This window comes from Aythya marila (genome assembly GCF_965140915.1).
Source record: "Aythya marila genome assembly, chromosome: 6".
NCBI lineage: Eukaryota > Metazoa > Chordata > Aves > Anseriformes > Anatidae > Aythya > Aythya marila.
The window spans coordinates 34,186,124-34,204,002 of record NC_139047.1 but is presented as its reverse complement, the minus strand read 5'-3'; the positions used below and the strand labels follow the sequence as shown (position 1 = coordinate 34,204,002).

Sequence of the window (17,879 nt, the reverse complement as noted above, 5' to 3'; positions counted from 1 at the left end):
TTCTTTAAAGGTGTAAAGATTATATTCTAATGCCATCAAAACAGCAACAAAATTATTCTGTATTAAAAGTGTCATATACTTTTACAATTAATAATGAAGTTTTGACCCCTTTCAGTTTCTTTCATTTAAGGGTATGGTAAATACTCCAAAGGATACAACCTCTGATACATTAGTTGCTGACTGTGTGAAGAGCACTTTAGTAAACTAGTCAAGTGAGCCCAATTTTGGTCTCATCTGTGCATTTGTAAGTCTCAAAATGTCCATACAATTTATATCTCTGTGCATGAGTTCTTACAAAAACATAAAACGAAGGCTTAGAGTTGTCTACTACAACTAGAGTTGCAAGTGATTTTGTGAAGGTCAACAGTCCCCAGTAATGTCCGAAGTCTTCAATATTGCCAGTTGATATAAAGTAAGTCTTAGAATAGCCATATTTGTTTGTAAATGACTTAAACTCGGAGTATAAGTGTATTATGTTAGAGCAGTAACCAATAATCATTCATCCAGGAGAAAAAATGTTCAGAAGAAAATTATTACCTTGCCCTTAGCTACATTTTTTTTTGGTATCTAAAACAGCACTTTCCTATATATAGACAAGCAGTTCTGTAGTACACAGCAGTAACATGTAACATTAGTATGCAGCACTTCATTTTTTTAAGACACTTTACAAAATATTTAGCTGAGTGTCCATCAAAAATATAATGGGGATAATAATAGACTGAAAATACAGCAATTATTATGATCCCCCCCCCCTTTTTTTTTACGTGGCATATCAGAATCAAAAAGTCTGTTTGCCAGAGGAATCTAATGAGTAACTGGGGTAATAGAATGAGTTATAGAAAAATAAGTAAATAGAAATATTAATTTGAGCATTTTTTTAAGGTTCTCTGTTAATGTCTCTTGCAATGCCATTCTCTTCTATTCCCCTGTTTTCTCTTATTTCTGCATATGTTCTCTTCAGTTCTTGAGGGCTTTAAATGCTGTACTGTTTTTCTCCTTCAGAGTTTCTTCGCTTTTCATATTTCATGTTTTCAACTAGTTTGCTTTTACTGTTCTGACATGTACCGTTACATTACTGACTTCCCAAAGAATAAATGTTTCATTCACTTTTAAAATTGTATCGATTGAACTGAAAGTATGCTATAGGGCTTCATTATTCAAATAGAAAGTCAATATAAATTATATATTTCCATACACTTCTTCCTACTTTCTGTTGGAACATCCTTCAAAATAAGTTGTGCTGATATATTGCACTTGAACTCTTTTAGATGTTAATAGGAAGGAAAAAACTGTTCTTGAAAGATATTTAAATTTCATTTTTATGTTCCACCTTTCAGAACTTCATATAATAAAAGTTTGATGAACTCAGAAACATATAGTATAGATTTCATTAAGAAGTGACTCTTAGCCTTTCCTAAGCTGTAGAAACTCTACTACGTGTATTTTTATTGTATCACTAGATACATACTTGGAAAAGAGGATGAATGTCTGTGTTCTTGATCTGTTTAAGCTGTTTTTAAATTCCATTTTGTTAAAATTTCCAGATAGCTTTCAATATTAAAATTGGAAAAAAAAAAAAAAAAAAAAAAAAAGACAAAGGATGGTCAAGTCCTTTTTAAGCAATGTAAAACTTCTTATATATATATATGTATATATATATATTTTTTTTTTTTTCTAAATTCTTTACAAAGTTACCATTTTCTTTTGAGGTAAATTTCAGAAAGGCATAGTGAAGTTGCTTGCTTATCCTACTGTTCTTACAGTAAGATTCAAGGAAATAATAGGCATTAATTTGGGAAACAAATGTTTCAGTTAACATTTTTTTCAAAACTTTCAAGTTAAAACCACTGGAAAAGGTGAGGCATTAGTCTTTCTATACTGTGTTTTTCAAGTGTGCTATTCATGCAATTCTCTTCTACCAGAATTTTTTCTTCCATCTGTTGATGCAGATTGTGCTTCATCTTTATATCACGTATTTCATATACTTACTCTATATGATAAAAAAGCTTGGTGCATTCATGAAATCAGTAGTTACAGAAATATATGGTTTTTGTCTACTATATTGCTATCAATGACCATTCTTAAAAGGAAAAAGAAAAATGAGATCAGGAAAGAAGAGAATCAAGATCCATTTCATTGAATTCATCCAAGGAAAGAGTGCGTGAAAATACATGTAATTAATTGGTAAAATACAGATTATTTGCTCTCAATTTTATAATTCACTGAAATTCAGCTCATTCATAGTTATAAAATTATGACATTGGAAAGAACATCAAACACAATAGGATGCTGCTGTTGTTTATCTGTTTTCAAAGACCTTCAAGACACCTTCAATGGTGAACTCCCAGTTTCACAGAGGTGGTACGTTTCAGTGCCTCACTCTCCCTGAAGATTTCTTTCTGGCTTTTCTGAGTCATCTTGCTCCAGTTTAAGCCTTTAATCCTTGGCCCACTTGTTATTTATATGGAAAACAAGATTTTTCCCATTTCCATATTATCAGCCTCTTAAGTCTTTGAAGAATTTTATGTGCTTCCACTCATCATCTTACTCTGTTCCTTTTTAGACTAAGCAGTCTCAGTTCGTTCTTTCTTTTTCTGTAGGTCATGCTTTCTAAACCTATTAAAATGCTTGCTAATTTCCTCTTAAATTCCTGTAGTTGATTCACATTCTTTAAGAGTCATGCTCAGAACAGGGTACAGTATTGTAGATTGTCTTCTCTAAAGCTTAGGGGCATATCTTAGCATATCTTAGCATATCTTTTAAATATGATATAAAGATTTATATCATATTTATTTCATATGAAACCCTTGTGATGACCATATTTATAGTGCCATGCCATTACTGATCTAGGTTCAGCTTAATAATTTCCTAGATTCTTCCCTACAGGTCTGGAATCCCATCAATTACATAATTTTATGCAGCTTATTATTCAAGCTTTATGCACCTTGAATGGTACTTAATAAACACATAGTTACAGGGGGTTGGTAAAATTTGGGACCACTCCAATCGTACAGACAACTGTGATTGATTGTTATGTCATGTAAAGCAGAATGATGGCTGGATTTGAGCTCACAACTCACTAGCCAGCCTTCTAGTCAAAAGAAAAGGTATTCTTGTAACTTGCTAAAGGGTTCTTCGGTTTTCAGGTCTCACCTTGTTTGTGCTCAGGCTCTCATTTTATGGTCTTTTACTTTCAAGTTATAATCATTAGTGTTAGCCATTTGTCTGTATTTAAATATCCTTGTCATAGAGGAACCTGAGTAAAACTGGTTTCTGCCTACTTTTGGACTTCTTTCTGGAGAAATTTTTAATCTGCAATCCTTGTCTCATGTTTGTCACAGTATATATATATATATGTATATATACACACAGTGTATTTATATTTATATTTATAAATACAAATATAGATATAAATATATATATTACATTAATATATTAATTTATATTATATAAATTATTTATAAATTAATATTTATATATCTATATCTATCTATCTATATATGTGTATATATATTTAATTTAGTATCACACTGGTGTCTTGATTGTATATCAGTCACAATAACCAAAGACCTGAATGTATATCTTTGTAATGTTTCAGGAAGGGAAAGGAAGAGGGAAAAAAAAAATTTGATCTGCTCATTTAACCCCAAAAGTCCCAAACACCCAAACGGTGTTACTTTGCCTACATGTATTTTCTTAGCCATTTCTTTTTGTTGATTTACATTCTAAGTAATATATATATATATATATATATATATGGGGTATACCAGTAAGTACATAAAAAAATTTCCTTGCTTGGTAGTTTACGGTGAACTTTTTTTTAGGCACTTCAATTTAAAAAAAAAAAAAAAAAAAAAAAAAAAGTTATATATATTATTATATATGTCAAATGTTTTCAGCTACCTGGCTTTGGAACAATGTATAATTTAATGGATTAATATTTTCTGAAGCTTTTGAGAAAACAGATTTTAATTTTGATAACTCAAGTCTTTTAAAAGATCTGATGTAATTGTTTTTGGTGGAGCTATATGGTTCAATAGTTGAATTTGATGTTTCTGATTTTAATGCTTTAGTGTCTGTAGTTGTGATCAAAGATAATATTAGAATGGAGAAGTGGGAAGTCTGAAAGGAATAAAAATATAAAATACATTCAAAGACTCTCTATAAGAAAGTTAATTGTTTTAATCAACTGTTTCTCTTGATAAAATACTCTGCTGTTCTTATTCCAATTTTAATTTATAGCAATATATAACAATCTCTTCTCTATCATTCTTTTGAAATGTATAATCTTCTGCTTCCAGATCCATTTGAGGCTTTCATAATTTTTTCTATTCGACATGAGATCAGAAAAATTGATCTTCACAAACGTGACTACAGCCTCTTGGTTCCTGGTTTAAGAAATACAATAGCACTTGATTTTCATTTCAGTCAGAGTTTACTCTACTGGACAGATGTGGTAGAAGACAAAATTTACAGAGGCAAGCTTTCTGATACTGGAGGTATGAACTTAATCTTTAATTTCTTAACAGTAAAAACAACTGCAGTTAAATTGTAACTGAGCTACCACCATTCACACAAAGAGAATCTTTGATGGCATTCTGCCTTTAAAAGGGTGTGTATCTAGATTGGTGCATTACTAGAAAAAAAATTTGTTATAAAAGTTTCCTTTTGCAATACACTGTAGGGAGGGAGGAGACTGGCAACCTCAAAGGGCTGATATTTCTTCCTGATCCAATGCGTTCGATATCTTTTTTTTTTTCTTTTTTCATTTTTTTGCAATTTAGCTTCCCCATATTAAAAAAGTACAAGAAATGTACTGTGGGGCATCAAGCACCTGTCTAAAAATTTTGTTCCAGTGTTTGATTACCCTCACAGTAAACAACTTTTTCTTAATGTCCAGTCTGAATCTCCCCTGGAGCAGCTTTGTGCCATTCCCATGTGTTCTGTCATTGGTTATCAGGAAGAACAGACCAGAAGAGAATTCTGCACTTCCCCACCTTAGGAAGTTGTAGAGAGCAATGAGATGTCTGATAAAAATGCAAGAATTTATCAGATGTCTGATAAACGATCAGGTGAAAGATTTTGCTTTGTAGTTTCATAGAATTCAGAAAGAGTTGTTCTTTTCTCTGGCAAAGTAATTATGGCCAATAACTCAATAGAATTTAATAATATATTTGAAAGTATTTATACATAATATTCTTAGTTAAACTATTTATTCAGGTGCTTTCACTCCTGTGTGAGCTAACTGATGGAAGTATCTAAAATTTGCTGTTATAACAGTTCACATATGCACTCATACTTACGTTCTCTGACATAGTTTCTTTTTCCTCTTAGTAGATGGTGTTTGTGGGTACGTTTATATCCATGGGTGCAGACTAGGACAGAAGTAGCCTACAGGGCTAAGTATGTAAAGAGAGCCAAAGACTTGCCACTTTCCATTAATGTTTGTGGTGTTTGTATGAAACTAGTAAGGTAGACTGTTGTCATCACATTGTGTTGCAATCACACTGTATCAAAGGCCAGGTGACTTCTCTGCTGTATTAAATATATATATATGCATATATATAAATAACACTGTACTCTCCTGGAATTCCTGAGGGCTAACAAAATGCTTCTGTAGTTACTGTTTGTGCAGAATCACTTGGAGATCCAAAGACAGTTTATGGTGGGAAAGAGATCTTTGTAAACAGCATGATTGTACTTGTGAATTCAAAGGAAAAAAGTTATTTTTTCTTGTAGAGCTTTTCAAACTGTGTAGTCCAAACAGGGTTCTCCCTGCTTTTTCTGTCTTCATCATAATCTTTCAGTTTTCTCTTTTTCTGATTGACAAGAAAGTTAAAGAGCTGCATGAAATTTGTCTGGATAGTCAGTTGGAGACAGAGCACAAGTGTGTCCTTCACAGATACTGTGAAAGAGATCCCTGCTATTAGGGCACAAGAATGTCTGCTGTGTGACTCCATGTGAGCTCTGGCCTTCACTGAAATTTTCAGGGTTTTACTTGTTCAACTGTCAAAGAATTAAAAATTTCAATTAATGTAGAATGAAATTTATTTGTATACTGCCAGAAATGTACTTATTTACACCTGTCTATCCCATTGCCAAAGAAAAAATGTCACATGGAATGAAAGATGGAATGACATGGAAAGTCATCCATTGGATTAATCAAGAGCTCACTCCAAGAGCATGAATCCCTCTCTCTCTCTTTCTCTCTTTTAAGGTGTTAGTGCCATTGAGGTGGTAGTACAACATGGCCTGGCCACACCTGAAGGTCTTACTGTAGACTGGATTGCAGGAAATATATACTGGATAGACAGTAATTTGGACCAAATAGAAGTTGCAAAACTAGATGGTACTTTGCGAACAACATTAATAGCAGGAGCTATGGAACATCCAAGGGCTATTGCTTTGGATCCCAGATACGGGTAATTATAAAAAACAAAATAAAACATTTTTTCATGTTGCAAAATATTAAAAATAATAATAATAATAATTAGGTTTAAATATGAAATAATTTGATTTCCTTTTTGCTGTAAGTTATAAAACCTAACTTGTTTGTAATAATGTCTGAAACAGTATTTTGAATGAAATACCATATGTTACAGTGTGTTCTGCCCCAATGAAAAGGGTTAAGAAAAGGTAACTCAGGAGATACAATTTGTTGACAAAATACTTCTCTTGCTGAGTGATTGTTTCATTTAATTTTGTAGTGAAGATGATAATAACTGGAGCTTGTGGCCTGTTAATGGACAGATTTAGATATTGCCAAGACAATTTTTCTGACTTTGATATTTGTGTGACTATAAAAACATAGTTTAGATGACTGAAGTCAAGGAAGGTAAATCCCACCTTTTTTGTTTTGTTCTTGATCTTTAAAATGGAAATAATGTTTGCGAACTTGCTAGTAAGCTTATTTACAGAGTGCATAGCTTATCTTAAAGAGAGCTTTAAAACGGGACATCCTATTGGCAGAAGAACTGGCAGATAAATTGTTCAAATTAAATCACTGGGGGAAAACAAACAAACAAACAAGCAAACAAACCCACTACCAAATCAAATCACCAATCTTCTTGAAAATGAAGGCTTAATATGTCTTTTGGAAAACTAGAGGCATTTGTATACTACATTTTGTTAGAAGTAGTGAAAGAATAAAATCTTTGAACACAGATAGGAATAGCTCTTCAGTCTTTTCACAAGTAAATATGAATACAGAAACACTGATAATTTAAAGTAGCTGTTTGTTTTAGGATTGCACAAATGCTGTAGCTCTGTGGAGATGAGGCTGCCACAGCTTCATGTCTTCAATTCAAACCAGTATTTTGACTGAGCATGTACTCTCAGTCCATGCATACACACACATATACAACATGCGTAAACATACATACATATACACATGACTGACCAGATAGGTGGACAAAGGCGAAAACATTCAGCACAGACATGAACAGCACCAATGGTCTTGTCCTAGTAGGTATATATACACACAACATGCATGCAGAGTAGAGGACCCAACTAGGAAAGGAGATAGAAATATCACTTAGCAGGAAGACAAGAACAAGAGGTGCAGAATATGGTCAGTCAAGAGGACTGAGCAGTAGCCCATTTGCATGTGACTGGCCCATTTATACCCTCACAAAATATTTCAATATAGTATGTATTAGTGTTCACAGGCACTAAGTGGAAAGTCACATTTATTTCATTTTAAAAATGTGGGTGATTGAACCTTTTTTTCAACTTATTTGTCATTGAGCCATTTAAATTCTTTCAAATGCTTCAAAGATGTTCTTATGTTTGTTTTCCTTGTGTCTCACCAGAATTCTGTTTTGGACAGACTGGGATGCAAATTTTCCTCGCATTGAATCTGCTTCTATGAGTGGAGCAGAAAGAAAGATCATATATAAAGATATGGATACTGGAGCCTGGCCTAATGGCCTTACAGTAGATCACTTTGAAAAGAGAATAGTATGGACAGATGCCAGGTAAAGTGATACCAGAATTCTTGGTTATCTTTATAAATCCTTATTCTTACATACAAAAATGTGAGATACATTGTAAGTGGAATGTAGATATGTACATTCTGAGCATAAAGAGTCTTATGTGTGAATGTAGTTTATGGACATTCCTCTCGTTGAATTATTATTATACATAATTACTTTGTTGGTCAGCAATTTGTCTTTAGCAGTCTTTGGTGCATAGACATTGACTGTGGGAGTGTGTCAATGTATGACTGTATGGGAGTACATTTGATGCATTCAGTGAATGAACAGTGTAAGGATAAGGTCTTAATACATTTTGCACCAATTTCATAACGACAGTGTGATTTTTTAATTAGTATTATTCTTATGTAATCTTAAGTTTGGGTTTATCTTCTAGATCAGATGCTATTTACTCTGCGTTATATGATGGAACCAGCATGATAGAAATTATACGGGGTCATGAATATCTTTCTCACCCTTTCGCTGTTTCCTTGTATGGGAGTGAAGTGTATTGGACAGATTGGCGGACCAATACACTTGCAAAAGCCAATAAATGGACTGGCCAGAATGTCAGTGTAATACAAAAAACAAGTGCTCAACCATTTGATCTTCAGATATATCACCCAAGTCGTCAACCACAAGGTGAGTATTTATAGAACACTTAATTATTATTTATATGAGGGGAACAAAGTACTCTTTTATATACTACTATATGTATATGGATTTGCATTGAACTGACTTTTTACTTAAATGTCATGTTCATCACTAATGTTCCTTGGGTAGTAACAGAATCTTTATTCAGGCGAGAACTAACGTGAGATCAGTGTCTGTGAATGCTGCCCATGTGAACTCTTGCTCTTGATCTATTAAAAATATAGTGCAGAACAACATACGTGTATATTTAAAAAGCTTTAAATGTAATGTGTTTGGTTTTGTTTTGTAACTGAAGTAACTATAACTAGTCTGTCAAAAGCAAACATAACAATATTAGCTGTCATGCTTCTTTCTAAAGGAAAACTATTTTTTTCTGTAAAATAAACTGTGTGCAACTTCCAGTAGTAAATATTGTTTTAGTGTTACAATTTTCTTAATTTGGCACTCACTTCTCTACCTCTACTAGCTTCTCAGTCCCACTGTTCGTACTTAGGACTACATAATTTACATTCCACCAGCAGAGAATACCATTTACAGGTGCAGTTGGATCTTGCCCCTAAACAGATGCTTTTCCAAAGCATGTCCTATTCACTTAACAACTTTTATCTTTAAATAACATTAACAACTTCCAATTTCAAATTACAATAGTTATGTTTTTAGTGGAAGTTTTAGGTCAACCTTCTGGAGGCATCAGTTCAGAGCTGACAATGTCAGGTAACATGAAAACTTATTTTTGGTTTGGGTAACAATCAAAACTGAATGGAAGTTCACCTTAATTAAATAATATAAAATTCTTTAATTATTTCTTGTTACATTATTTTGTAACTTCCCAATTTCATCTGTAAATAACTTACCTCTCAATATGCATACATACCATTTCAACTTTATACTAGCTTTTATAGCATAACACCTAATTATACCAGAACACTGCTGTACAATCATGCTAAGGCTTTGTCATTAGAGATAAATGTAATCTGGACAGTTTTAAGTTTTGAGATGAGTAAAATTCAGTCTTGAGTTATAGTAGCTGAAGAATACTAAATACGCAGCTACTATTAGATTGTCTGATTTAGGGAAATATTCCTTTTAATTCCTGGCGAAAAATGGAAGACTCTGCTAGTAACAAAACCAATAATTAGAACCAAATTAATTATAGAAGGATATTTTTTGAAAGATGAGGTAGTAGTTGAAGTAGTAATGAAGGGATATAATAAGATGCTGAGCAGAAGGAAGTGTTCTTTAGTAAATATCTTCTGTATTTTGTTGAAAGTATGCTTGGAGATCAGTATCCCAGTAGAATCCCCATGTAAAATGAAGAACTAAGTGATGTTTCAATACAGATATAGCTGCGTGAATAAGCCAATGTTTAAAATATATCTAAAGTTATAAAATCATGTATACAACAGGCAGACAATATTATGATGTTGCTGATAGCTTTGAAACCCATACCTGGAAAGAGATACGTTAGAGTATTGATCAAAAAGAGATCTGAACTGAGAACTTCTTAATCACAGCTGGAGTGCCAGCTTTTTCAAGATAGTCCAACTCTTCTATATAGCTTTTCTATACAACTGTAGCACTACTGTTTTATTAGTTGTATAAGCCAGTGGAGGGAAGAATTAGTCTATGTAATCTTTTTAATATATTTTTATATCAATTTCTCATGGGTTATTTTTAAACAACAAAACAGATCATCCAAAAGAAAGCAAGTCATGTTTAATGAATGAAGTGAGTTGCCATGTTATTAATTATACACGTGTTAAAGTTTACTGCAGCAACTATTCCTCTGCTGTGGTCTTAGTCTTATGTATCCTATTAGCTGTTAATTCTTCCCTGGTAACTTCATTGTCTCTAATTCTCCATGTTTAACCTGTCTTTGACTTTTGATATGTTATTTAGTCAAAATGGGCGGATAAAGATTAAAGATTAGATAAAGGATAAAGATTATATAAAGCATGAATAATATATGTTTTACAGCTATCACATCTATAATAATGCATAATTAATATGCAAATATATACTTAAATGTATATATATTTGTACAAATGTGTACTTCCCATATGTACATTTGCATGTATATGTACATTTTTTCTCCTATTTTTGTTGCTTTGAGTTCAATGTTCCGTTCTGACATGCTTGAGATAACACCAGGTGCATTATCTATTAATACATCATGTTTTGTTATTTATGGCCATATCTAGGCCATATTTACATATAACTACATAGCTGTAGCTTCTACCTGTGAAAGCTCTTGCAATGTGGCCTGGAAAACACTGATGCTGCAAAAATCAATTGGGCATGCACATGTTTTTATTGTGAGGCATTACAAAGTGACTTAATTTGTATGTGAATATAGGAAAGTAAAAAATGCCACTGGAGTGTAAGCACGAGTCAAAAAATGTTCTATAATCTCTGGTTTAATTTCAACTCCTGTTCCAAAAAGTTGATGGTAATAGAAAACAGTGTAAAATTTGTATCATGTTATGTCACATATTCTGTCCAATACCTTCAAATGTGTGGAATAAATAAGCATCTCTGTAGATCACTTTCAAGTAAGGCTTTTTGCCATTTTCTATAATTAGTCACTTCTTCCAGTTTGGTGTTTGAGGACCTGTGTTCTATATTCAGTGTTTTCACAGTAGCAGAAGAGTCCCCATTAGACTTTTCTTACTGTTAGAAAAAACAACTAAATTCTGTTTCAGTTTGGACCAGTGCCAGGCAACTTCGTGGGAGATGATCTTTCTTTAGAGAGAGACTGTAGCCTAGGGAGATGATAGTCCATTGTCACAGATATCTTGGCCTAAGGGAAGGTATAAGACAAGTTTTCAGCCATAATTTGCCAGCATCAAGAAGTTTCAACATCAAGTTGTGTAATTTTAACTTTGATTTTTATGATGCATAAAATACCAAATTCAATTTATGGTTGGCCATCTGGGTTTATTTTAAATAATTTTCCTTCCTTCCTTCCTTCGAATTTGTAGCAACTGTGCAGTAAAACAAAATAATGCACAGTTTCAAATTCCAAAATGAAATTAATATTACGTTTTCATGGGAAAATGTCAAAATAAATACAGCATAGAAAGACAAGCAGTTTCTAGTCTCAGATACGTAGGTATGTATCTGGGTCACCTGTATGGGTGAAAGGTAATTAGTTTGTTTTTTTAAGATCATGTTTCTTATTTTGATTGAAATAAAGTACAGCAGAGCTACAAATTACTGTAGCGTAAAGCTAAAAGTGTTTCAGTTAATCTAGGACAGGTGCTAGTTTAAGGTAATAAAGTTTTAGTGAGATATTTTTATGGGCAATAGGTTCACCTGTTAGTAAAAACACAAATGTTGGACGACTCCTTGATATCATGCAGCATGATGTCACATGTCAGAAATATGTGTTTGGGACCTACTTATCTTACAGAATGAAAACAGTGTGTCAAGAATGCTATAAACATAGAAAAATGCAGATTTTCTAAGAAAAGTATTTTCTCAACTACCATTATATTCAAAAAATCCACTTCCTTCAAAGAATAAGGTCTTCTATTTTAGGCATGAGAAGCTGTATTTGTACCACAAGGATAGTGGTGGGAGGGGTAAACAGCGTATTGGGAGGATCACAGCTTGTAAAAATTTAGAAAGCTGTGGTTTTCTCACACATTCCCATTCTTTTTTCATTAACAATTTCTATTAGTTCTTTAAAAAAGAAATATTTGTGACATTATATTTTTTCATTAATAATTTGTATTCAATTAAAAAAAAAAGGACTGTGACATTATTTTTGTATTTTGCAGATAAAATTTTTATAGACTGGAAATTAAGACAAGCAGTAGAAAAGTTGCTGAATAAAAAGCATACTGGTACCACGGGGCTTATTTTGTAATTAAAACATGGAAATCATTTAACTTCCTAGCCCTGTTTTACTACAATATTCTGTTTAGGCTTGTGTTGTCTTTTGCTGAAATGTAGCATATGAGCAGAGATTTGGCTTTTTCATTTGGGGTGGGATTTTTAAGATTGTATGCGTTTGAGAATTTATCATAAGTTTCTTGTATACATTGTTTTTACTTCGAAATGATCAAGATTGATAATGTATTATAAATCCTGCAAAATATATACAACATTTCCAAAGTTTAAATTGGATTCCTCTGTGCCTTCTGCAAGTTTCATTTTTGTTTTAGGAATTATAAAAACATTCTTTCCTACATTTGTCTTCCCCAGCTCAACATCAGCTCTCTGTCAGTTGAAGCTGATCAGTGCCTAAAGTGGGGTCCTGAGGGAAGATAACAGCCATGCTCTTCCCATATAGCCTGTCAGCTTCCAGTAAGCTGTAACTCAGTGATTTTTTCAACCTCACATGGTATCTTTGTGCTTTAAAGGCTTTAAACCCTTTGACAGATTTTTCATGCATGAACCTTTCTTTTTTTGACTTGAATTTAAATAAACTCTGGATATTTGCAACTTTTTGGACAAGTGTCTCAGTTGTGTAACTGTGCACTGTGTGAAAGACAACCTCATAATGGTCATCATGGCCCTAACAGCTGATATTTCTGTTCAGTGTGTCCTAGCTCTTGTAATATGAGGGGTATTGGACAGTCATTTCATAAGCAAAATATAAATTCTGTTACTTCAGAAAAGGATGAAGGACATATAGATGCTAGTTCTGTGCTCATCCTTGTATCTATAACTGGGGATTGTTTTTTTGTTTGTTTGTTTTGTTTTGTTTTTCCACGTATATTGCAGTATATGTATTGAATTTTGTCAGCCATTTCATTTCTCAGTTACTCATTCACATAACTTTTCACTGCTGTAGCTTTTCACCATTGGATTTCAATTAATTCTTTGTCACTTCTCTCTTATTTTACTTAATTTAACAGTAAATTTCTAATTCTGAGGATAGTTTTCTATAAAATATAGCACCCACTGTCTAAAAGTACCATTGCCTTTGGCTTTCCCATATCATTTGTGCCCTGTACGATCTTTCTTATTCTTTTACATCTGTGCTTCTCATCCAACTGGTATATCAGTATGCTTTTTTAAAGTCAGGAATTCCATATATTCTGTATTCTTTGTATTGAACTTATCTCATTAATTTCAATTTTCTCTGTTCATGATTCTTGTGGTACCCTTTCATCTTAAACTGTGTACTCTCCTGTACCTGTCAGCCTTCTTGCAGATTTCTGTTTGAAAGAAAAATGAGAAAATTTTACGTGCAAATGTGAACAGCCTGATTTTGTTTAGCTTTAAGTGAAGCCCATTCCTTTGGGTGGCTAAACTGGACATGGCGGGGAGGAAGAGGAAACAGAGAGATTCATTAACAAGAGCTTCAGAACTGCCATAAAGCTGTTATGCTGTATACAGTAGAGTACCATGAAGAACCATGCTATCTTTGAGCTACTGCTATTCCCTTTGTCTATTATGGTTCATGATGAATGTATGAATGATACTGACTAAATCTTTGAGTGACTCAAAACTGAAATTGAAATAGAGAATATAGATTATAAATAGATATATGAGAACTAGTGCATTTTCTGATCAGGGCTAACTTGTAAATTCCAAAAATTAATGCTGAAATAATCAGATACAATCAGGTAGTATAAAGATTTTATCTTGACCGAGTACTGTAGAATGGTCTCTGGACCTATGAAAAGCAATACTACAGGAAATATTGATGGTGAGCAGAGTGTTAGATCTATAACTGGTTTTAAATAATACGGAGAATAGATTGTCAGCGATTTAAAAGTATCCTTTTGATGTAAGTAAAGTGCATATATCTGAAAGTGTAGGCAGAATTTAATCATGTCATCCACCATTAAAGTAGAATATTATTTATTTATTTTTCCTGGCTGCAATCTGATGCCAAAAAGGGAAGGGTTCAATATGAAGCTAATATAAGTTGGTCCATAGTGAATGCATATTCAGAGGTTGTCAGGGTAATCTTTCATTTGTCAACTGGTGATAGAACATCTGGAGCTTTTTAAGGGTTACTGGTCAAGAAAAATAAACATTTTGTTTAAATAATGTTTTAGACAGCAGTCAAGAAGACTGCAAAGAAGATGATGAAGAGTGACGTGTCTAACTGTGCACACTACTGTAAGAGCACGAGATTGACAAGCAATCAGGAGTGGAAATCAATTAAATAATGCAAAAGGCTGACTAGTTGGATGAAAACACCAGTTCTGTGGGTTGCCGTGATCAAAAGGAAAATAGATTGGTTGAAATGATTAGGAAAGGAATAAAGAACCACACAGTGTACTGTGATGCTGTGTAAATCCATAGCACTCCTGCATCTTGAATGCTGTAAGCAGATCATATAAAAGATACAGAGAAAGCTTGACAGGCTGATCAAAAGTATGTGAAAGGTTTTTGTAAAGGTAAGGTGCTGCTTCTTGAAATAAAGCTTATAGACAGGCTTCTCTGCAAAAGAAGTGTGTGAAATTCTAAATGGCATGGAGAAGATAAGTAAGGATTGGTTTTATGGTGATTCACGATAGAATTAGAAGTGTTAGAACTAGCACAAGGAAATGAAAGAGCCAAAGTTTTGTGAGTCAGTCAGGCCAATAGCATACCTATTTTTCTTCAAGAGAATTGTTTTTTTTATTAAAAAGTAAAGAATGGACTTAACTGTTACTCAATGAAAGCAGTATGAATGAAAAAGGAATATATACATGTGCTTGTATACACGATTTTTAGATTATGGCAGTTTACTCTAAAATCAAATATAGCCATCACATAAAGATAAAAGGGCATTTACAGTCTGTTACAGTTAAAGAAGATATTAAATTATTAACCAAGACTGAATATGTTTAAGTCTACTGACCCAGCTGAATTCTTATCAGATTTAGAAATGATGACAAAGAGGATGCGTGATGTTTCTTTTCAATAAGCCTTGGAATAACAGGAAAAATAGCAAAGACTGGGAAAAAGCTATTTAGCCTCCAGTGCTACTAGTGATTGAAAGGGACTTAATGGAAAAATAAAAAAATAAAAAAAAAAAAGTGATTTTTTTGATACAATGATGGAGATGCTGGATAGAATTTTATTAACCCATTAATCAGAGGTTTTGAAATTTTCATTCCGTGTTTGTGTAGAAATGAATGAAGATAACAATAGTTTCCAGGTTTTGTAACACTAAGAAGTCTTCTTCAATTTGTTTGCTTGTTGGTCTTTAAAGCAATTTCAGCACATCTTGATCAGAGAAATGTAGGAAGTTGCTTGAAGAAAAAAAAATTACATTTAGTAGAGGTTTTTCTTGAAAAAAGTAGATGTTTTGCATGTTTTCAAATCAACTTTTCATGTTAGATTTTCCACTAATATTCTAATTAGTAGGTCAAATTGAGGGGAAGCATTGAATTTATTGAAGTTCATCTCGCGGTCTAAGCTTTGGCTCTAGACAAAATGAAATGTATTGTTTATGTCCTCACTGACAGTTTTTATTCCATGCCTCCTGGTTAGGAGTATGCAATTGTTCATATTTAAATATTATAAATAAACTGCAAAATTAATATCTCACTGGGAAAACTTTATCCATTGACTTCATGAAGTTGGAATAGTAAATTTTGTGACTGCCCAAACTTTAAAAAAATCTGGCCATGATTTCATTATCAGCCTAGGAAAAATGATTACAAGTACAAGCTCAGTAGTCCTGGTCATTCTTCAAAGAGAATTTTCACCACTCTCTCACCAGTATAGCTTATGCTGCTTTGACAAAAGAGGTACCTTAACACCAGCAAATGAGACAAGGTTAATAGCATGGCAGCTAAAATAGGACCTTGTACGATCAAATTTTAATGTCACAAAAAGACACATCACTGGCAATTATTGCTAACTTAGCAAAATATTTTAATACAGCTTTCTGTAATATTAGAAGCAGCTACTAACTCAGTACATTTACAATTTCATTTGGCCCTTGACTGTCTTTAATGAGGAATGAGTTATTGCAATTTAAAATTTTGTTTGAGGAATATTGTGTGATGATACTAAATATACAACAAGAAACTAAATAAGGGTGTTCCTCTCCTCAAGCTATAAACAAAGGAAGAGGTCCAAGAGTAAAATCAGTAAGAAGGTGAGAAGGCCATTAAACTTCATAAGTTCATATTGATCACATTTTGAGCAGTTAGCTTTTAAATGTCATTTAGCTATAAATTTCAGTGAGAAATTTGGAGGAGTTAACAAAGATTAGGCCTTACAGTGTATAGTTACTAACAGATTTTAGTATTGCACTTTAAAATGAGGTGTACATTTTGATATCTGATTACATTTCTATGTAAATATTTATTTCTCTTTGCTGTGTTACTCCAGATTTAGATGAATAAAGTATTTCTCACTTCTCAGAATACTAATATTAAAAATCTTATTAAAAAATCTTGAACTACTAATGAGTTAAATTTTCTCCTAGAATCTTGTTTGTTTTTAGTGAAAAGCTAGTAAATCAACTTAGGATTAAAATGGTAATCATGATCTAATGAGAAAATATTTGGTACTACAAGAATGGTGACTAGTTCCAAATGTTATTTTTATATTTTGTTTCCCTGTACAATTTTAGCTTCCAATCCATGTGCTGCTAATGAGGGCAGAGGTCCATGTTCTCATATGTGTCTGATCAATCACAACAGAAGTGCTGCATGTGCATGTCCACATCTGATGAAACTTTCTTTAGACAAGAAAACATGTTATGGTAAGTTTTCCTCTCAAGGCGTGACAATTGTATTAAGACTTTGAACTGGACAAATTAAAATAGCCTTAGAAAAAGTCTCTACAGAGCATTTTAAGGATAGATTAAAAGAGACATCTCCTTTTTCAGAACTGACAACTTATTCTCATATATGGGTTATGTGTAACGTTGATACTTATTACCATGATCATATTTTCTATTGCTTGTGTGTATGATATGTCAGTAGAACTTACCTCTGCAAAACAGAAGGATTTATGGTGTAAGGTTCATCATCAAAAAATGATGAGTCAATTAAGATGAATATTAAAAAGACACTTAATAGCTTTAATGTCTGTCTGTTTTTCTAAAATTGTTTTAGTTTCATTTACAAGGATTAAGAAAACAAAACGAAGAGCAAATGTTAGACATATAGACTTGTAGGAGAATTTTATTTAAAAAAAATATATAATAAACACTTTAAAGCTATAAAAGACCACTGAATGTCAAATAATTGTGTCCATTATCTGTACAACCTTGTAATATACACCTTGTAATATTCCGCATATACATTCTAGAATTTCTACTGAGTTTTGTTGATTGCGGAACTT

The 17,879-nt window shown here is 32.8% G+C and overlaps 1 protein-coding gene across 1 annotated transcript in view; it reads left to right on the top strand.

The window, feature by feature from the left end:
- LRP1B (LDL receptor related protein 1B) overlaps nt 1-17,879 on the top strand; it is a gene marked incomplete at both ends in the record, with an annotated part of 666,837 nt that overhangs the window by 459,488 nt on the left and 189,470 nt on the right. The window contains 5 exons of the mRNA XM_082763005.1: nt 4,302-4,499; nt 6,218-6,422; nt 7,812-7,976; nt 8,371-8,615; nt 17,164-17,295. Of these exons, the coding sequence (XP_082619131.1) occupies nt 4,302-4,499; nt 6,218-6,422; nt 7,812-7,976; nt 8,371-8,615; nt 17,164-17,295 (945 nt within the window). The remainder of the gene's footprint in view (nt 1-4,301; nt 4,500-6,217; nt 6,423-7,811; nt 7,977-8,370; nt 8,616-17,163; nt 17,296-17,879) is intronic.